General features: G+C 33.7%; 1 protein-coding gene and 1 non-coding gene across 4 annotated transcripts in view; one reads left to right on the top strand and one right to left on the bottom strand.

Annotated features, from left to right (window-relative positions):
* The window catches only part of ATF7IP (activating transcription factor 7 interacting protein), a 122266-nt gene that overhangs the window by 87948 nt on the left and 10949 nt on the right, over window positions 1-23369 (bottom strand). For 2 of the 3 annotated variants that reach the window (XM_047066816.1, XM_047066817.1), the window contains exon 1: window positions 17285-18691. The exons of the other annotated variant lie outside the window; for it this stretch is intronic. In XM_047066816.1, the coding sequence (XP_046922772.1) occupies window positions 17285-17301 (17 nt within the window). In that variant the 5' untranslated portion in view covers window positions 17302-18691. Of the gene's footprint in view, window positions 1-17284; window positions 18692-23369 lie in introns of those variants that run through there. 3 annotated transcript variants of the gene reach the window in all.
* LOC124502808 (small nucleolar RNA SNORA40) lies at window positions 2529-2646 on the top strand. Its single transcript, XR_006960056.1, has one exon. It is a non-coding gene; the product is annotated as a small nucleolar RNA SNORA40 (small nucleolar RNA).

The following is a 23369-nucleotide window of genomic DNA, read 5'->3' as shown; positions in this document are numbered from 1 at the left end:
TAAAAATACATTGGTTTTTTTTCATGTATTCAATCTTTATCAAATGCCTAAGTGGTCACTATAATAGGATGATTTTAAAATACTCTAAAGAACAATGTGATTTTTAAAAGTACAAAAACATAGCATAGATTAAAGTGCTACTGCATGTAGATTCTAATATAAATGTGGAAGAGATATACAGGCAGTAATATAATGCATGGATATCTTTCTACACGAATGCCCATGAAAACTAAAAGTTCTCTACTTTCCCATAACTGTCATCTCTCCAAAACAGACTGTTTATTCTTAATAATCAAAAACATGATTTCAAATGTGTCATTATAAACAAGACCTCTACACAGCCCTTATTAAGTCTTCCTGATAGGGTTAGTACTCCTAATTTTTATAAACCAGATTTCTAAAAACTGACTCTGCATAAAGAATCACTCAAATTTCAGCTGGGAAACAGAAAGAGTATGCCTTTCTTTACAATTTCAATTGCAATTGCACTTCTGCTCATAACCCTATTTATAATTCAGTTACATCCACAAGACTTCACAAGTAGTTGCTAAGCAACAGGAACATACTGAGTTCAGAGCTATTGAAATCTGGCCCTCTGCCATATGAAAATATTTATCAGAGCCTAGAGCCTCCAGAATTTACAAAATGAAGAAGAAAAGGAAAGAAAAAGAAAGAAAATTTCCAAAGAAATACAATAATAAATAGAGTAAATCACAAAGCTCTTTTAAAAGATTCACAAACTCAGATCAGGGACTTCATTTTGGCATTTCCAAATATTTACTATAATTCTCTCCTCAATTTTTTTTTAATCTTTCTCATGTTGAAACAAAGACTCTGAAGTTATTCTACTAGAGAACAGAAGAAATATGATTAGCCATGTCACTCTTGATGGTGTAACAAATGACCTAATAAATAAATATATTGTGTAAAGAACATTCCTTGGAGAAACTAGAAGAACAGTCTATGGGACATGACTGAGACTTTCTATGTTGGGTCTTTAAGGCCAGGAGATAAGAAACTATACAATTTCATCAAATTCTTTTATCCTCATATGCCTGGTTAACTGCTAAGAGATAATTTTTATTGCCCTAAACTTCACGGTTTTCCAATTTTAAGCACCTCTAATAATTAAAAAATTAAGCATATTTAAAAATTTATTCACAACCCAAAATGGCTACAAAAATTAATATCATTTTTCAACAGATAATGAAATGTCACTTAATATGTTTCAACACCCATTCACTGATAAAAATAAAAATTAAGGACATAAAGACTGCTCCTTACATTCATAAAGGCTACTTGAAACTTTATATTTAGCGGTAAAACACCACAGGTATTTCCATTCAAGGCAAAAACAAAGTGTGATAACACACTTAATACTGTTCTAGAAATCACACCAAAGTTAGTAAGAACACACAGAAGATACAATGAAGAAAACATTTATTTCAGAATCACAAGAAAAAGGTATCCAGAAACAATGACATATGTGAAAAAATTCACAGAGGTAGAAAATACATGAAATATTAGAACTACATTGGATATAAGACTTGTAGAAAAATATCAATTATTCCTGGATAAAACTTACTAGAAGTAATTCTAGCTAAAATGCCATCTAGTTACTTTTATAGCACAACAACCTTGTGAAATTAATCTGCAAAAAAAAAGGCAAAACAGGAAAAAAACTGAAAGTCAAAAGAAAAAATGATGCTTGCCTTCTCAGATGTGAGAGCATATGACAAAGCAGTAATTATTATCGTAAGTATTAAAAGGTGAGTGCAATAAATTATCTAGAAGACAGACACAAGCAATAAAATATCTGATAGAGACAACATCAGAAATTAACAGGGAAATGAATAGACTTTGAAATAAATGGTTGAAAATGGATCAAAATAGCAGTTGAGTAAGTGATGAACCACTGAATTCTACTCCTGAAACCAATATTGCACTGTATGTCAGCTAACTAGAATGTAAATTTTAAAATTTTGAAGAAAAAAAAATAGCAGTTGAGCATATCAGTACAATAGCAAACAAACTAGATACAAAATCACAAAAATTTTCAAAGGCACAGAAAGCACTACAAGTAACCACAAATTCTGAGAAATACTTGAAAACTAAAAAGCACAAAGATATGGAATTAGTATCCAGAATAAAAAAGAACACCTATTACTGAATAAAAAGGACAATTCAAAATAAAAATTAAAAATCATAAACAGGCAATACATAAAAAACCAAACATAAGAAAAAAGTTAAACTTAATAATCACAGAAACACTAAACAAAAGAAAACACATTTTTACACATCTGATTGGCAACTATATTTAGCAATAATATACAGCAGTGAGTAGTCTCAATACACGGCTGGTAGAGGACATCATTGTCATAACCATTTTTAAAGGCAAATAGGCAAGAACTGTACATCATTTTGACACACCAGAGATATTTTGAGAAACCTATCTTAAGATAAACTAAAATATTTTAAAAAGGAATGTTATCATGATACCTACTAGTGAACCAAAATAGCAAAAATACAAATTGTTTTTGTTTAGTTTGTGGACAAAGACTTAGACTTAGACAAAAATAAATTCTCTCTTGCAATCCAGAACTCATTGTTCAAGTATGAGTTTTGATACAGGTAAGAAGGAACATGATACCTAAAAAAGATAAAAGTAATGAGGGTATTGATAAACATGAAGGTTGGTTCCAGGACTACAGAATTACTAAAACCATATGATAGAAGGGAAATCTCAGCCATACTGAATTAGTATTCTAATATTAATGTTGACTTGAAACAAAGATGCCTTCTTTTTTTAGGTGTTTTCATTTGAGAATACAATGTGTGGGTTTAAAAGTATTGGTGTATCCTAATAATCTGTACAATTCTAGGGTGTGATAGTTCAGGGGTGAACATGATTTGAACTTATTCATGTTTAGAGGGTGTCTGAAATGGAGAACCAGGCAGATCCATCTACTCTGACCCTAAATGAGGCCCTAAAGTAAAATTGCTTAAAGAAGCTGGATCCCAAAAATTACAAGTGGGGAATTTTTGAAGTATGTCCATATTCAGGGGGAGATCGAAGAAGCCCAACCAAAAGAATTGTAGACAAAATGACAACAACGACTGTTCACAGAACAAAAAGTTCTTTTTAAAAAGACAATTTGAAGATGATAATTCAGACACTGGAGGAACTTAGGTGCCTGACAGTGGAAGGAATCACAAGTGAAATTCCTTAAGTAAAGGAATTTACAGAATTTAAATTAAAAAAAAAAAACAAACGAACACACAAATGGGCGCATGGGTGGCTCAGTCGGTTAAGCATCTGACTTCAGCTCAGGTCATGATCTCACAGTCCGTGAGTTCGAGCCCCGCGTCGGGCTCTGTGCTGACAGCTCAGAGCCTGAAGCCTGCTTCAGATTCTGTGTCTCCCTCTCTCTGACCCTCCTCCGTTCATGCTCTGTCTTTCTCGGTCTCAAAAATAAATAAACGTTAAAAAAAATTTTCTTTAAATACAAATATAACACCCATCACTAAGAAAATAGGTTTAAAAAAAATGCTGTGGAGCATCCACACTAAGAACACGAAAAAGGTTAAGAAGAATGTGGTAGATTTCTTTCATGGGCATGAATATAAAGTGTACCACAAAGCAGCTGCAGAATTCTTAGTACTTTCATGCTGCAAAAGCTGGAGCCAGACATACCTTTTTGAATACTGGTACTATCGTTTCCTAGCTAAGTTACCTGTTCAAGATAATATATCCCCTCTTTTCCTCAGTATCCTCAACTATGAAACTGAAATGGTTAATGATGCCTCTCCTCCTAAAAATGTTACAGGGGTTAAATGGGATAATAAAATAGAAAGTACTTAGGTATGTAAGTAGTCAATATTTTCCAGGTTTTATATGTCATTGTGTTAAAACACAAAAAAACCTATTTCTAAATATTTATATAGGAATGCAAGCGATATTTTAAAGTCTGGAAGAATAAATGCCAAACTAGTTTATAGCAGTTCACACGGAGAAAGACAAGAGAACAGAAATACAGAGTTTCACGTAGATGTGCCAGTTCCAATTCTCACAATGAAAACACATTCATGCAATCTGTATGTTAGCGGTTAAACTAGCTCCACTTTTCCCCATCTCTTCCACGCTAATGATAAGCCAGGGCAGCAGTGGCATTTAAAAATGTGATTAGTTGACCCACCCAGACATTAAACCCCAGAAGAGACAGAGAAGGGAGGCTAATATCCAAAAGATAAATTCCCAGCATTTCCCATGAGCAGCAAGTACAAGTATCACTTCCCAACCCCTCACAATCACTTGATTCAGCACTGATGCAAAGTAAAACAGTAAATCTCAGATACAAAAATGAACATAATCACAAATAGGTGCCAAACCCCACAAGCAAAAACTAGTTAATTGCCAGAATGAACAGAAAACATTCCAAAATAGTACATTAAATATCCTGAAAGCGTACTGTACCCAAGTTGATATAAAAGGAAATTAATTTTAAATATTAGAAATTCAAATCATGAGCTTCATGGACACAGCTGAAGTGAGACACAGTTAATCAAAACCAAATGCTCTCTCAAAATACTATACAAAGGAAAACAGAAAAGCTAAGAAAGATGGAGAACACACCCAGAAGCAACAACTTTCACTGAAGAGGAGTTTTAGGAAAATAAGAACTGAGAAGAAAAGAAAATAAGAAAAACCAATTCAGAGTTAAATTTAAAAATATATATATACTTTTTCCCTAGAACAGGGCTACTAATTACAAAAACAGACTAAATTAAAACAAGCAAAAAAAACTAACACCTAGACATACTGGGTTAAGATTTCAGAAAACCAATGAAGAAATACTAATAACTTAGAGTAAAAAAATCGTTTAACCACAAAGGAAAAAGAATTAAACTGACATCAGACTTGTCATCAACAATACTGAATGCTAAAATAAACAAGAGAATATCCTCAAAGTTCAGGGGAAAAGTTATTTTTAGCCTCGAATTCTACTGCCAGAAAAACTAGCAATCAACAGGATAGAGAAATAAAGATGTTATTTCTGAGCAAAGACTGAAGAAACAGACCCTTGCTAAAATAATTACACAAAGATATAGTACAGATACAAGACAGCAAAAGGCCCTAAGAAATTGGAGGAATGCTCCAAAAGGAAACATCAATGCTCCAAAAAACAAGTAAAACTCATGGGCTGGCTGAAATTGAAGATCCATCACCTTCAAAATAAATATTCTGGATTTAAAATCTCAGATAACCATAAGATGGGAGTTAACAGATATATGGGTTGTGAAATGTAGGGCAAAAATAAAATTGTCAGCCTAAAAAAAGTATCAGGTTTCAAACTGGGTAAAGTGACAAAAATATCAGATATGCATTATAAAAACAAGAGACACACCCCATAACAAAATAGCACAGAAAGGTTAAAAATTTAAAGGACAGAAAAACAATACACTATTTAACATGAAAAAAGGAATTCAAATAGAAAATCATGTAATTGGACAAAAAAAATATATTTCCTATAGATAAAAGGTACAATCTACTAAATTGTATCACTTCAAATCATATAAAGCAAAAACAGGGTTAAAAAAAGTCAGGAAGAAATTAATACATCCACAATCAGGGCTAAACACACCAATCTACAGATGAAGAAAATGAAAGCAGTATAAACAATGCATTTCTTAATCAACATGCTAAAAAAATAGAAAGATAGAACTGTATGTCCATCAAACCTAGAACATGCATTTTCCATGAACACATCTGACACACAATATTGATCACATATGCAGTGACAAGGAAATATTAATAAATTCAAAGACAAAAAAAAATCACACAAGGCCACATTCTCTGGCCATGAGATAACAAAGTTAGATGAGCAACAATGAAATGAGAGGAAAAGGATCTCCTTATAAATTTAAAAGAGTAAAAACTCTTTTGGATTAAGGAGGAAATCATTAAGGAAATGACAGCCTTAAATGCACATATTAATAAAAAAAACCCACAAACTCAAAAATGTTAGTAAAGGAGGAAAGGTATTACAATAAAAACAGAAAATTATGAGAGAAAACTCAATAAAACAGCAACCATCCATAAAACCAACAGCCAGTTCTTTGAAAAAAACTATTAAAAAGTGGAAAATATATCAAGGAATATCAAAATAAAATAAAATAAACAATATAAGAAATTATAAGAAAATATGTAACTACAAATATAAAGCATTACAATACATTGAAACAATGGTTCAAATATCCAGGTATATTAAAGGTTATCAAAGGTATGTGTGAAAAATACTGAGGGATTTGAACTTACGCAACTTATCAATAAATTTCATCAGTGCTAGGTGGCTGCCAGAAATGTCAAAACAAAGTTAAACTGCAGACCCGAAGCACACTAAGGGAAGAGAGACATTTTTTACCATTACATTTATTTCTGAGTGTCCCAGATAAAGAGGGACTCAAAAAACAGTAGGACAAAACAGGATGATCAGGCCAAAGAATGACCTAGAACAACGTGTTGTATGAGGAGTAGTTGGGAAAATAGAGGATATTTAGCCTAGAAAACACAGGTGAATTCTAATGGCTTTCTTTAAATAGCACTGGATCTATCATGTAAAAGAAATACAGAGAGAAACGGGCAGGTAGGCAGGCAGACAGACAGACAGACAGACGGACAAATAGACGGGCACAGAAACAAAAAAATGAAAGGCCAATACCACCTCAAAATCAACAAATGTTGATTTGTTCAGATGACTCCCCCAAAAAAAAGGAATTGCCTTATGAAATTAGAGACTCTCCCTCCTGTCATTAGAAATGTTGAAGCAGAAACTAGATAATTACTTGTCAGAAATAATAAACAGAAGATTCCTGTGAGAAGTGTGATGTTACTTGATCACTTAGGTCTATTCCACTTCCAAGATTTTAGTATTCTACATTGTTTGCTAATAAATTTTGTTACCTAAGAGGAACACAAAAACTAAAAACTCAAAGTTTATCCCAGACTTTTGAATCATTCACACTCAACTCCAATAGTCTCAAAGATTAAACATCTTTATCCTCAAGACATTTATTACTGTCTTCTTACATGCTTCTCTTTAGGGTTATTTGTCTATATAGAAAATACTCTTCCATGTACTTTGCTATGACCCCCAACTGAATATTTATTGAACTGCATTCAATAAATTCCTCTGTTTTGGTCTAATTCCCTTGCCTCTTTACCTATAAATAAAACCCCCTAAGTCGGCCTCGACTATTCTCCTAATCTAACATTTTCCCAATTAATTGCTCTAGAGAAGTGTCAAAACTTCCCAAATGTTTCAGAGATGTGTGTTCTCCACAAGAGAAGCAAGCCCTTCTCCCAATCCAATAACCTGCAGCACATAAAGCAAAATTGGTACCTTTCTACTATAACCATTTCTCTAATCCTAGTGAAGCTGTTTACTGAGATGAAACACATACCCACAAACAAAACCTAAGCAACACTGTCAAAAGACAAAAAGAAACAGGTTGTCCCCCTGATGCATGAGTGTGTGGCTTTCATCCACACTCTAGCTGGCCTCTAGCTTTTAAGTACCCGACTATGTAGTAATAAATGACCAATGGCCTTTCAGAGAGTCTAGAGAGCTCGAAGCCCCATCTAAAACTAACACTTCTAGGTTGCAGAAAGATCCTGCTGTTCAACTTCTAGAGAGGAAGGCAAAGAGCAAACAACTGCCTAATACCATCCCTTTCCTCCCTTACTTCTCTAAACTAGCCTCATTATCACCCATTGCTGTGTCACCTACTCACCCTCATCGCCCCAAATATATCAATCAGTAATACATTTTATCATTGGCCATACTGATATTAGCAGACACACATACTTGCATTTCTTTATAAACATAAATCTTTATGCCTTTATAGTATGGTTATATATTCTTTATGTTGTATAGTTCCTTATTTTTATTTAAATTAGATTACGGTTTTCTGTATGCAATTTTTCAAGTATACAAAAAATAATATAATAAATGATAATTGCTTCTTGCGACCCTTCATCTAACTTAAAACATATTAAAATAAAACTTCTAATACATTCATTTTAGTTTCAGTCTTAAATTCACTTTGTTAAAATGGTGATAAATTTAAGTATGTGGAAATGGAAAGGATAAAGGTAGAACTAGAAAACTTGACCATGTTATGTTCATAAATACACACTTCTAATGTATGTCAATGAACCATTTGTGAAAACAGAAGCAGTCAGATTTTGATGATGAATTCAAAGTGGTACATTTACACTAAAACTTTATAGTTAGTAAGGTCATAAAATGTCATTTCTCTGTGTATACCAGTTGGTGTCACTACAACTGAAAACACAGTAACAAGACTATAATGAAAAGAGGTCTAAACTGATTTCTATGTAATATGAACATATTGTATGCATGAGTAATGTTCATATATGAAGCCCGTTAGTTCATTTCAATACAAACCTGAGGAAAATTATAAAAAGTGAAAATCATTTTTTAAAAGACCAAATCCAAATATGGTATTCTAAATCTCCTGAGAAATTTACATTAAACAATCTACTAACCTTGGTATGATTAAAATTAAAACCAAACAGAAAAACTTCCCAAAGGTGAGAGAGAGATAGACATAAGGCCTGAGGGGTCAAGGGTGGGAAGTGGGGGTGGTCACAAAGAAAGGACCTTAATCTCTTACCTGTGGGTAGCTTGATACTGTGAAAAGGGCTTCCTCTTCTGTGAACCACTGCTACTTAGTTCATTTGTATAAACATTAAAAGCTAATGCAGACTTCTAGAACAGCCTTCTTGAGCCTAAATTCCTTGCTTGGTTCATATTCATAAAAAATAAAAAAATAAAAAAACAGGCATACAGTAGATTGGCTGCATATTAAAATTCCTTTCAAACAGTGGTTCACATCTGTTGTATAGTTTGTGCAGCAAACATCCCATTAACCACAAAAGCCAAAAAACGTCAGACAGTATGCCAATGAAGCTCACAGAACACACAAAGTACATCTTCCAAAGGACTGTTGCAAGTGAAGATGCCTAGAATCAGAATTCTTTTGTACTGCTTTCTATTCTGCCAACTATTAGGACTGCAGCAACTGTGTGCAGTTAAGTACCTCCCACATATTACCCAATAGTATCAATAGGCATAAAGCTATAAAAGCAGAACTATAAGCTTTAAAGGCTTATAGCTTCTCGTTATTCCACATATTGTCAGTTGTGGAGGTCTCAGTACTCTTATTCTAAAGCATCAACTCTGTTCTTTCAGTCCAAAAGGCTGAATTCTTATACATTCCAAACAGAAAATCCATGACACATATTATTTGCTGCCCTAGCACAGCCAGACTGCAGTTACAGCTAGCTGGCACCAGTAAGAACAATTTACATAAAGCAGTCCTCATTTCATGACCAAACTAAAGGAGAATACTGCTGAGTAAACCCTCCCCCATTCGTTCCCCAACAAGCACTGACTGGTTCTAGAATATATCTAGTTATGTATTTATCAATATGATTCAAATCCAGGTAATAAGAGAAAATCAACTTAAAATTCTTATGTAACTGAAATTCTACTTCCACCATGCCAAAAATATTTCTAACACCCAGAGATATCCAAAAGCCTTAGTTTTTCTGTGGTATAGATCAATATGATTACATAAATCAAAGAATTGCTATTTTTAACAATCATTAAAAATACAAATTATAATTCACATTAGCTAAAAGCTGTCCTCATCCTACTCCACAGCCAACTTTCAAATTTTAACTAATAGCTTAAATAGTAAATGATCATTAAATACATTTGTTCTTAGAACCACACTGCTTTACATTTCACCAAATAATAAGACTTAATGCATCTTCAAGTACCACTATTACACATATTTACCACTGGTTAATATTACTAAAGTTTTTTTATAAACTCAGACATGGTAAATTACAAATATCTACACAAGAACATATTTTTTCAGTGGCACATTCTTGTTTAACCTAAATCATTCTTGTGCTGGTTTTACTGGCCAGATATGACTGAGCAAGAGTTGAGTCACTGTCTACGAAGTCCTTTGTTTAAATTTTTTTCAATAATTACTTTATGATCTACTAATAAATAATTCGATATCTTCACTTCTATCTTTCCACTTATTTTAGTGGGTATAAATATATTAAATTTCATTTTCAAATAAGTCTGGAAACTAGGTTAGTGCATATCTAAAAGGATAATAAAATGAAAAGAAGTACTTAATATGCTAACTAGGGGTTATCCAAAATATGTTTATTTTTTAATCTTATTTTCAGCTGTTTTAAAACACTGTTCTTAAACTATCTCTATTACACAATAAAGACAATGGGGCTCTAAATTAGGGGAAAGATAAAGTTATCATACATCAACAGGAATTAGTAGACTTCTAATCCTAAATATCTAGGTTTTCTTTGATAAGCAATAATAGAGTTTCTCAAATATTCTCTTTTCAGAATCTGTGCTCCACCAGCAGCAGGAGGAGAAACAGGGGCAAATAAATATAAATAATATGGTATGATTCCACATAATATACACTGTGTAAGGAACATTTGGCCACTGATCATAAAATCTCAGAATTGGAAACCATCCAAGTATTGTATTCCTTCCAGTTTTAATTTTGTTAGATGTGTCGTCCTTCTCTCTTCCTACTTTATGCATCAAACTCTTTAAATAAAAGTACTTGAAAATCAAAGAACCTAAAATCATTTAGACCAGCATAAAATATAACGTAATTAACAACTATTTTTTTAGAGCTGATTAAGTTAAACAATCACCTAACAGTGAATTAATCATAAGAAGTTAAATTCTCTACAACCTGCTTAGTAAAGAACCAATAATGTTAGTTATTATTCTAGCTCAGTGCTTTGCAAATTAATAATGATAAATATCTAATGTTTTATTTCCAATCCATCAAAGATGAATACTTTTGTAAATACAATGAAAACAAATTACTTGAAAAGTGAAATAAAGAGGAGGTATATAAAATATATGCCTCAATTATTTTTATTATTTGACACAAGTGACATAACATTACTTTATCAGATTGATATAAAAATTTCTAGACACTCATAACTTCAGCTCTAATCTCATGGAAGACCAGAACAAACAAAAACTAATCTGAACTGACCTTGAACTGGTTCACAGAGCACATTTTGGCAGTGTTCACCTAGCTATTCACTACCTATTCTATCTTACCCCCAGGATTCTCAATCCCTTGGTACTTTCACCTACTCATATTTAGTGTCTATCTTCCCATTTCTCTTGCCCCAATGTAAATTCCTTGAGGCCAGGGATCTTGTATGCCAGACATCAAAACAGTGCCTGGCAAATAACAGGTACATAATAAATACTTGTGAAATTTGTTGAATCAACTGATCAATTCACAATCCATTTTTGTTTTCACTCTATCATGCTTCCTTAGCACAAATAAGAATTCTTACTGTGTCCTCTATGAGCTCTTTAAAGTCCTCTCTTTGAGATTTAAACACCTTACTTTCTGGCATTTTTACTGTAAATCAGCCAGACCCCTAACAACCCCTTTCCCTAAAGATCATTTTCTAAAGTATCCAAGTAGTCCAGATTTCTCTCCAATTACATAATGTTTGAAAAACTAAAACAAAAACAAAACAAAAACAAATGTGCCAGAGGGAACCTTGTGAAGAAAAAGTAACCAATATTTACTAATAATTTGTATCCCACACTGCACTATGTACTTTATATATACTATGCTCATTTAAATCCCAATATGAACTCTGTACGGTAGAGACTTTATTCCCATTTTAAAGATAAGAAAACTAAAGTCTGAAAATAAGCAACTAGCTTCATCCCATAAAAAATAATGCATAAGACTTATTGAGCACTTATGGTAGACATTATACTTTGAGCATTATATATATATTTCTCATATAAACTTCTAACTAGTCAGTGAAAGAAAATGAGTTCACTTTCACTCTGATCACAAAGTCTGTGTTCTTCCCTGACTCCTTATCTAATCCAAATCCAACTACCTCTCTCATTTCATGGTTGCAGAATGGTATAAGAGCATAAGTAATTTATCCAAAACTATACAATTAATGGCAGTACCAGACAAAAATAATCATTTCTTGACTTCCATACTAATAGCTTCCACTATGCATGCCAGGATACTTGTCAGCAAAGGAAAACAACAGGTCACATGACTCCTGAGTAAGTAGCACCTGGTTTACTACAAGGAGGGTAGAAGTCCTTTGGCAGATGCAGAAGCCACTCCTCAAACATGGTATTAAAGTCCCTCCTTTCATTAAACTCAAAGGATTCACTGAATCAGTAACATGTTTTCATCATTTCCATATGCACACATTAATGACTAAGAACAGACGGTTACAAATTACTAATAGAGAACTCTGTGGAAGTTCTAACCTGAGAGATTAAAAAAAAAAATCCCTTATTTGAACAGACTTTAAGCTTTCTCCCAAATCACTATCTCTTTTTGAAGTGTGAAGAGTTAGGAAAGCAGGAGAATAAATGTTTCCTGTGCAAGTTAAATGCTTTTGTAATTTCCACTAAAGTTTCCTCTCTAACTTAAAGCCATTTTCCAGAAAAGAGTAACATTTCCCTAGAGTTAGCAATGTCATGATATTACATGAATGTTAATAAGTTGGCTTTCACTCTGGAAAATGTGAAATTCAAAAACACATCAAATCATGATCATAAACAACCATGTTTTCTGGATCATTAATATAGTCTCAAAATAGTTGAGACAGTGAATGTTATATAAACAGAAGCAAACTTTTAACAAAAATAAGTCTACGATGGCCCTAAAATTAGTCTAGTGCAGTTAAGAAAGCTTTCTACTAGCAACTTTCTCATTTTAAGTGCTAAGATTTTTCAACTCAACAATTTAAACAAAAATCTTTTATAAAATGTATTTTATTTACCTGGTCAGTAAACTGTATATCTTGAATATATATCTTAACTTTTTCTTTTTTAATATCATTAAAAACATCAAAATGATAAATTTAAAGAAAAGAGGACTTATTATCACACTAAAAGATCTCAAGGTACTCCTGTTTCTAATCAGTATTTCTTTAATCTCTTCACTTTCATTCTATTGTCACTTTTTGCTAATGTCCCTGGGTCTCTTCAATCAGCACCACCGTACTCTAATACAGAAATCAGGACAAGGCTGAAGATTAGCAAACGTGCCACACCTTCTAACGAGTAAACTGTCTTCACATATGTGGTCTCTCCTACCAAGTAATGCGGGCTAGATTTTACTTATGTTTACTTTCTTCTAGGTTAAAAGCTATATACTAAATATAAAAGGCTGTCAACAACCTGTCAAATAACTAGGATAGGGATTTAAAAGGAGTTTACAGGGGCCCAGCAGGTAATGTAATTAGTGAATAGGACCAAATGTGAACTATATAGTCCCTATCTGAAGGGACAGTGGCTACTCCACTGTAGATTATTTTTCTAAAGCAGAAATACATTGTTAGCAGTGCCCATTTTTCAGAGAGGAGACATCCAGATTTTTGTGTAAAATCTGACAGCTTTAACGACTGGACAAGTAGGACAGCGGCTAAAGAATAAAGTCTGTCAGCTGCCAATTTGTGGCTACTGAAAGAAAACTCTACTGTTAAGATCCTCACGTATACTGAAACACAGAAAATTCTAGGCCCTGAATTCAAATCATCTCTTCAGAGAAATTATTTTCTCAGGGTATATTTGGATTCAGCCAGACTAGAATTGAAACATTTCTCCCACTTACTCCCCTAATTCTGTAATGTCAACATTCTACATTGGCTTTACTTAATAAACATACCTGGCACTATCCACATACAGCAAAAGGTGGCTAATTTATGTAACAGAATAGGACCAGTAGTAGAAACATGAATACAACATATTACCAAGTGGATGTGGATGTACTAATATTAAAAACTTTTTTTTTTACATTTATTAATTTTGAGAGACAGAGAGAGACAAAGCATGAGCAGGGGAGGGGCAGAGAGAGGGGGAGACACAGAATCCGAAGCAGGCTCCAGGCTCTGAGCTGTCAGCACAGATCCAACGTGGGGCTCGAACCCATGAACCATGAGATCATGACCTGAGCCGAAGTTGGATGCCCTACCGACTGAGCCACCCAGGCGACCCTGGATGTACTAATATTAGTCAGCACTTCTTGCTTCTGAGTATGAGCTATATGAGAAATTTCCCATATGGTTTAAACATGCCACATTCCTTGATCCAATCACATTTAATAAAGTACAGGACATCTGAGAAGCAAATAAAGTAGAAAGCATTCAAATATTACTGGAAAATTAGCATGCTGGATACTTGTAAAGTATTTTATGGTACTCTTCAGAAATATTATATAAACTAATTCTTAGCCTATCCTTGCCAAATAGATAAGAATTTTTTCCCATTTTCCAGATGAGGAAACAACAGTCAGAAAATGGAATGAGTTGGGGCTCAGTCGTTTGAGCAACAGACTTCAGCTCAGGTCATGATCTCACGGTTTGTGAGTTTGAGTCCCGCATCGGGCTCTGTGCTGACAGCTCAGAGCCTGGAGCCTGCTTCTGATTCTGTGTCTCCCTCTCTCTCTTCCCCTCCCCTCCACTCATGTTCTGTCTCTCTCTGTCTCAGAAATAAACAAACATTAAAAAAAAAAAAAAAAACTTAAAAAAAATGGAGTGACTTGACCAATATAAGAAGAAAGTAGTAAAAACAACTCAAATTTAGGTTTGAACTCTTCATCCATGTTCTTTCCACTACATCAACATTTTCCTTAAAGGCTTATACTAATGAAATGGCTTAGGAAAAAGGATAAACAAATAGGGAGCTAAGAAGTGACAAAATAATAACACAAAACCTTAATTACCCAGCTCCCAGATTTATTATGCCTTCAGTTATTCACCTAATAGCTAACCTGGAATTCAGCATAGACAATTTGAAAACTGTCACCAATCCCAAAAGTAATAATCCCACTGAGGTCTAGTTTATGCTTATAGTTGCAAAAATGCAACATGGCAGGGAAAGAATTAGGAATATCCCAAGTAACCACAGTGTTCCTGTTTCCCCACGTACAAGTAATAATCAATGGAGTCATCTTGCAGAGAGTAGAGATAAATTGTATAATCCACAATAGAAGGCAAAAAGAGTGGACAAGTGAAATTTCCCCCAAGGTCCCACTCTGAAGATCAACATCAGTCGGTCAATAATTTCAGCCTCACAAGTTTTTCTCTAGCAATAAACAAGAACAAACTGAGTAACTGGCTTGGACTGTATGAAATATTTGATATACAGTGAGCTGTTCATTCTATGAGAGGCATAAAAATAATAACAATGATTAAGGGCATCACACATTCACTTCCTGTGTCATACTCACTCTAGGGCAAAACCTTACTGAAAAGCATGATGGATAAAATCTCTCTCACACACTGAATTTGTTCTTCCTCTCTTTGGGGGGCAAGCTCATATGACTGTACTTACATAAAGTAATGTTCCAATTATAAGAATCCACCACATCACATAAAAGAGTCCTAACAACTTCACAAAATAATAAGCTAATGGAAGTGAAACAAATATGTTAAAGCTGTTAATGAAACGGAGTGATCCCAAATATACTTTAAGCCACTGTATAAATGGGCAATGATTAAGTTAGGAAAAGCAATTATTTTCTTTTAAAAAAAAAAAACAACAGTAGAACAAATATAAACATAATTTTGTGGCAAGGCAGCAATTCCAAACTGTTAAACTGTGCAAATATAGATCTTATACTCTACCTTTATGAAATTAAGAAAAAGAAAAAAACATAAAGAACATATGTTCTAGTATACTGAATCCTACAGTCCCTAGCACCTGGAGTTCTATAAAGAAGCAACCTAGATCCTAACATTAATAGATTATAATTGTCATATATCATCTGGTTTCAAACTTTTGTTTTCATCATAACAGCCTAATTGCTCTCATTTTATTAAATAAACTTACAATAAATAAATGCTATAAATTTAAATTATAAAATAAATACAAAACAATAAAACACCATATGTATCCCTTTTAAATACAGGGGTCTTTCATAAGAATTTAATGTGCAAAAAGTTGCTGTTTTTGAAAAATTGCTCTATCTAGAAAGTTCAAAACTTACTGTTCTATGTCATATTAGTCAGGGATATATTCATAATACTCTAAACAAAATTAGAGAAATGTATTATACCATCTATAAAAAAATTTTAGTAAGTACCACAATTTAAACATTAGAACTTAAAGTGTAACAGTTCTGCTGTCTGAAATATATGAATAAAAACTTCATACTCTCTGGATCTCTATGAACTTATCATATCTCAATAAACATTTCTACTTCAGAAGAATGTTAAGAAAGCTTTTTGCAAACTGTGAAACTAAATTTACAAAATCATTGAATTATATTATTTTTAACAATACCACAGGTTTAAACTAAGGCTAATGTGGACATCAGCAATTAATATCAATTAACTAAAACAACTGAGTATTTCTTTCAGCTCTGTTGTATTAGAACACATTAGCTAGAAAAAAAAAGGGGGTATCCAGAGCTAGATGTGAACTTGTTTCTAAACTCAAAATCTGAATCTGAATGACAATTTAAGCAAAAAGTAGTTAGCATAAAAAGTTATCACCATTAAAAATATGAAAGAATTGAATGACCCAGAGGAGGCAGCATAATGAGAAAAAATTGGAACGCACTACACAAAAAAAGTCTAACAGTGCTAAATTTTTTTTTCTTTCTGTAACTATGACTTATATTCAGAGAATTAACATTCTTCTCAGAAAGCTACCAAACAAAAGCTCCAACACACACACACAACACACACACACACACACACACACACACACACACACATATACACACAGAGAAAAATCTCACTCTTCATGTAAAACAAGGCTTATTTATGGCTTCTTTCCAAAAAAAAAAAAAATCTATTCAGAAAATATATTGTTTTTAATTTTTACAAAAAAATATCAAGCAAACTAAAATATCTAACACAAAAAGAATACTAAGTTAATTAGGGCCAGAAAAGCACTACTGTGGTGATCTAATGTTCTGGCAATGACAGAACAGAAGATGGTGAGAAATTACAGGAATTTAACCTTTGACCTCACCATCCTATGTACTGTTTCCATAAAAGAGGCTTAAAGCAAACATTTCAACTTCTTAGCAAGCTCCAAGTTCACCTTGCTATATAAACTCGGTAAAATTCAAGTATTTTTTTAATTAAAATGTTCAAAGATAAAGAGTAATTGGTTCTTACCTCTGGTCCTGATGCATGTGCCAAGTCTCCTCACTGGCATAGTTGCTGCCTAAGCAGCTACAAAGACTAGGTCAGCAGCCATTTTGAGACAGCTGCACTGTCTCAGTTGCACTAAAGTGTAATTAAGATGGCTGCAATGTGCACTCAAGAACTCACACAGTGAAAACTCAGCTATGTATCAAAGAAAGCCCCTCCCACTTTTTCAGCCTGCAGGAAACTGAACACAGACAACAGCTAATGCATATACTGCAACAAACAATGCAGCTGCTTAGGACACAGAAAACAGAGAAGGCAGCAAGCCAGTTTTGTAACACAATGCCTGCGAATCCACCCCGACTTGCAATACAGACTTTGGGCACATCCAGATCCCAGACAGCTTGAAGTCCATGCCACATATTAGCAGTTACAGAGATAGAGCCAAATCACACACAGCAAACATCAGGGAATTCGCTTGAAAGAAAGCCTCCATTTCAGTCCAGAAAAAAAAAGTCTGCTCAAGGCCCTTTTTTTTTTTTTTGTCTTTTATAGTACTTTTATCACAAAAAGAGTGCCAATTTTTAAAATTTCTGGAAAATTAAGTTGTTTAAATCCTGATAGCCAATTTCCATTTATAGAAGGCTAATTATTCTCTTTTTCCCCACAGAATCTAAGCCCCAAAGTACTCAAATCTAGCAGAATGGTTAAAGCTTGCAATCAAATTTTTGAATCTTGACAATAATTTTAAGTAGTCGCTGGGAAGAGACTAGAGTCATTAGAGCTACAATGACAACAAAGCTTATTTTGAGTCATCAGCTATAAAGATAAAAACAATTTCTTCTCTTTTGTAGTCCAGATGGCCACAAAGACATTTCCAGGTGAGTGTTTGGTCCCAGGGCAAATTAAATTTCATGCCCTGCCACAGACCTCCCAACATTTTAATATGGGTGAAAAACAAAAATAAAGAATGTAGACACCCCTGGAGGAAAAAAAGAAAATTGGGAGAACAAAAGGGTAAAATTCAGTCGGAAAGTGGATATATAAACAAGACAAATTTGAGCGAGATCCCAACAAATCTGTCTTGGCAGTAACCTACCCATCAAGAGAAGTGAAGGACAAGAGCACAGAAGGAACCTGTGTGCTTGATAGATAGTTCACATCATCTAGGAAATCCACCTTTTCCTTCTCTTTTCCTTGGTTAAGCTTCCTAAAATCTAGCTGCCCTATGTGATCTTGTGTCTATCCACCACTAGATGTAGGTATTTATTAAAATTCATTAAGGGTGCAGGGAGGTGGAAGGGATATATTCAAAAGGCGATTGGCCCCATAAGTTGATGATTGTTCAAGCTGAGTGATGGGCACATGGAGTTGATTATTTCATTTTATTTCTGTATATATTTAAATCTTCCGATAACAAAAGTTTAAAAATGAAACAAAACTATTCAGCTTTTTAAAAGATCCCTACTTATTCTCCATTAGTCAAATTGGACGATGTACGTAAAAACTGCTTCAAATAGTACATTGGGGGAAAAAGGTTACATTTAACCAAGCCAGATTAATTCTTCAAAAAAATAATAATAATAATATTCTCTGAGGAGGGCTCAAATCTAGTTGCTAAAATCAAGAGATTGGTAAACTGTGAAAGATTCAAACAGGATAGACATTACTGTGGCACTAAAATGTGACTAAGGTTAATGTCAAGACAAATAGCCAAAATTTTTAAAGCTGCTGAATGAGCAACTTCTGATATTCAGGAGGCAGATTCTTTTGGAAGTCTGTTCTACAAAAATTTAAATTATGTAACACACCCTCAAATGTACCCTGTCCCATCCCCTCCTCCCCAAGCCTCCCCTGTCTTGCCAAATACTTTTCCAATGTAAATCCTGACTACTTTTTTCTCAGTCTAAGCTTTTTGAAGCAAGCTAAGTTGCTGGCTATTACTATTAGCTATAACAACTCCTTTTTACCCAATTTAGACTTCAAAATAAAAGACATAATCTACATTCCCTCATTTTACCAATCCTCCTCCAGCCAATACAATCATTTAACTACCAATGTACTAGATTTTCTCTATTATCCCAAGACACATTAAAAAAAAACAAAACAATAAATATACTGATTATCTACTTCACACATGAGACTTTAGAAAACAAAGGAGTAGGGAAGTACATTAATATAGATCAAATCTTCAGATGAGTTTTACATGCATCATTTCAATTAATTCTCACACTAATCCTATGAGGTTATGTTACTTCCAACTCGTGACTGAAAACAACAGGCTCAAAGATTAAGTAACTTCACAAAAGTGCTAAGAGCTGAAATCCATCCTAGACTACACCCAGTCTGAGCCCATGGAGCTTCCATCACCCATTTCTTCCCACATTGGTTCTGTTTCTACACATCATGAAAATAGTTCAGAAAAGAAAAATACTTACACTGTTATTCAGATAACTGGTGCCACTGCCCATATGTTTCACTCTATCCTAAAGAAACTACCCTAGTTCACCCAATAAATCTTACTCATGATTCAACCTAAATTATCTCATCAGTAACAATCTTTTACTTACTCTCTTTTCCCCTTACAATACCCATCCCCCAAGCCAGCTGTAATTTCTCTCTCAAGATCTTTTGTGCATACCATCATTACACTTATCACATTTCATTGCTTATATCTTTATAATGATTCCTAAAGGACAGAAATTACATCTTATGTCATTTCCCATTCACTTCCACAGTGTGAAACACAGTATTTGTTCAATAGACGGATATTGAGCTTAAGTTAATTCCCAGTGTTTTCATTTCTACTATAAAAATCTCAGAAAATTCTACATCTTTAAAACTTTCATTTTCAGGAGCTCAACTCTTACTTTCTAGGAAAAAGAAGTCAACTAATGAGTCAACAAGTTTTTAGCCTTGTCCTAAAACACCTCTGTACTTAAAAACCAACATAGAAAAAATACCTTTTGTAGAGCATTGTCCAGTTTTTAGTGTTTTTATAGGATCTACTATGTGCTCAGAATAGTTGAACTATGAAAAAAGCCTATAGAAAATTATGGAACATAGGTATATTATTTACTTTTATGTTTTCAAATTTTACTAAGAATACAGCTTGACTTTTATGTCATATAAGAAATTTGCTTTAAATAGGATAAGTTCTAATGAACCCAATTATTGTTTATTTGTAAAAGCAAACACATTTCAAAGCTACTTCAAATATTAGGTAAACATTTCCATGATTACTCAATGTTTTATCTCTTTCTAAATAAAAACTAGCACTTTTCACATAATTTTTTCATTTCAGTCTTAATAATCATGTAAAACAAGAGTACCATAATTTCAAATTTTTATGAGCAGAGAATGTGACCATTTGCTATGGGTTGCCCAAGCAACAAAGAGAACTGGAAGAGAATAACTGTAATTAACTACTATAACCTTTTATATAACATATACCATACTATTACAAGATTTTACATATGCAAAATATTGAAGATTCCATAGAACCTAAATAACAGGTTTCACTATATCAAGTAAAAACTAAATACACTTTTATTTAACTAATATACTTCAGTTACATGTTATTACCAATCTTACATATGCTAAAAGAGAAAATAAACATGAGAATGGTATTAAGACAATGAAATGAAAACACCATAATTTCCCTCTCTCAAAGCCCACTAAAACTACAATGAAGGTAGTTTTTGAAAGCATAAATCCTTAGGAACAAGGAGAAAAGTAAAAAAGAAAATAGCTAAAAAGATTTGGGAAGATGAAAATAAGCAAAACCACTGGTAACTAACTTAGCAGTTCCCAAAACATCATAGTACATGCTTCACTGGGGACAAGAACCAATTTAAGTTACATGGCGGCAACTTCAAAAGACATAGCGACTAAAAGAACAAGGACGACTGGGACGAAGGGAGCAAACAGTAAGGCTGGTATGACTAAAAAAGGGAATACTAGTGAAAGCTGTTTGCAAATCAATAAGATACCATCTATATCCTTACCACATTCCACTGAATACCTCCTCTCCAGAGTCCTAGCAAAACTATGAAGACAACATCCACGGTTAAAAATGAGAGTGGCATACCAAAAAGAGAGGGACTAAATGCTGGCTGCAGAGACACCTAATCCTTTTCTTCCATTAATCTTCCAGAATGCTACCAATCAGACCCTTATTCTCCACATAAGAAAATGAAAACGGAGTGTACTTAAAAACCACAAAACACAAGACTGTAAGGTCTTCGGAGCTCTCAAAACCACCCCACACAGAAAAGCCTAAAAAGTTTAAAAGCTGACAAATTTAGGTATTCTAATCAACTTCTTAATTTTCCACAACAGTCAGGCAAGAAAAAAAGGACAACCGAGACAAGTCTCACATGGAAGACAAAGACCAAAAACAAACCAAAAAACAAACCTAAACAAAAAAACTCACAAAGACTATGCAAGAAAAAAAACTTCAAAAAAAATAATATCCTCAGATAAGAAAAGATAATACAATCATGTGTCAATAATAGAATACTAGGGGTTCCTGGCTGGCTCATACAGTAGAGCATAAGACTCTTGATCTTGGGGTTGTGAGTTCAAGATCCATGTTGGGCACAGAGTTTACTTAAAAAAAAAATAGACTACAGGCTAAAACCAAAAAGTAGACATTAAGAACATAACATAAAAAATGAAAAACTCAATAGAAGAACTGGATGACAAAGTTGAAGAAATCTAGCTGAACAAAAAGACAAAGTTGTAAATACAACGGAAAAAAAATCTAAGAAAAGTCAAGTACCCCTCCAAAAATTCACATTGGAATGACAGAATGGAAAACAGCTATCACCAATGAAATCACTTAATAAAAAATTCCAAGACTGAAAAACAAGAGTTGCCAAACTGAAAGGGCCTGATGAATTCCAGCAAACAATGATAAACATATCCACATCAAAGAATTGCAGTGAAATTTCAAAACACTGAAGACTAATAACAAATTCTACAAGCGGCCAGTGAAGGGAAAATCACAAACAAGAATGGCTTCAGATTTCTCAGCAGTAACAGAAGCAAGAAGACAATGGAACAGTGCATTTAAACTTCTGAAGAAAAATATTTTCCAACCCAGGTTTCTATACCTAGCCAAACTATCAATCAAGTATCTACTATATAGCGATAATTTTCAGATACATACAGTTTCACAAAATATACTTCCCATTTACTCTTTCTCAAAAAGCTACTAGAGAATACGGTCTTCTTCCTCTAATGAATAAACCAATAAAAAGACATGACACATGGAAAACAAGGGTGCTACACAGACAAGGGGTAAAGGAAATCCAAACATTGTGAATAAAATTCTAATAACAGCAGTGTATACCATATGAAGAGAGCAACTAGACCAACTGTAGCAATGAGACTCAAGAAACAAAAATGAGTCAACATCCTTGCTGCCACTGTACCCAAGGAAAGAAGGAAAGATGTACATCAAAAGATCCTTAGTAAAGGACTGTACCAAATCATCTGAACTGTTACTGTTATGTAGAAGAGACTCCTGGATACAGGCATCCTGGGATAAAGCTGACCTTACCTTCATGAATCAACATCTGTAATCACTAAATCAAGAGAATGGGTAAGGATTTCTACGATTCTGTTAGTCCAGTGCAGACAACTTTGTGTAAATAGATTACTTAACCCTAGATCAGTGAAACAAGAATTACTTACAAGTAAATGAACTGACTTAACTACGTTTTTTTATTTTTAACGGTTACAAGAGAAAAAACTTTCTTCTTAATCTATCTTAACCTTCAATTTAAAATATATTTCATATAGGGGCACCTGGGTGGCTCAGTCAGTTGAGCGTCCGACTTTGGCTCAGGTCATAATCTTGCAGTTTGTGAATTCGAGCCCTGTGTCGGGCTATGTGCTGACAGCTCAGATCCTGGAGCCTGCTTCAGATTCTGTGTCCCCCTTCTCTCTCCACCTCACCCCTGTTTGTGCTCTGTCTCTCTCTTTCAAAAATGAATAAACATTAAAAAAAATTTTAATACATTTTGTATAAATAATAATATCTTGATCTAATATCTTCAGAATTCCAGGGGGAAAATATCCTGTGAAAGATCTTCACATTGGTTAT

The sequence above is a fragment of the Lynx rufus genome, unplaced genomic scaffold (assembly GCF_022079265.1).
Source record: "Lynx rufus isolate CCGP_SWC_20201006 ecotype Redwood Valley unplaced genomic scaffold, mLynRuf1.p SCAF_7, whole genome shotgun sequence".
Taxonomy (NCBI): Eukaryota; Metazoa; Chordata; class Mammalia; order Carnivora; family Felidae; genus Lynx; species Lynx rufus.
The sequence above is the reverse complement of the archived record's forward strand: the minus strand, read 5'-3'. Positions and strand labels throughout refer to the sequence as shown.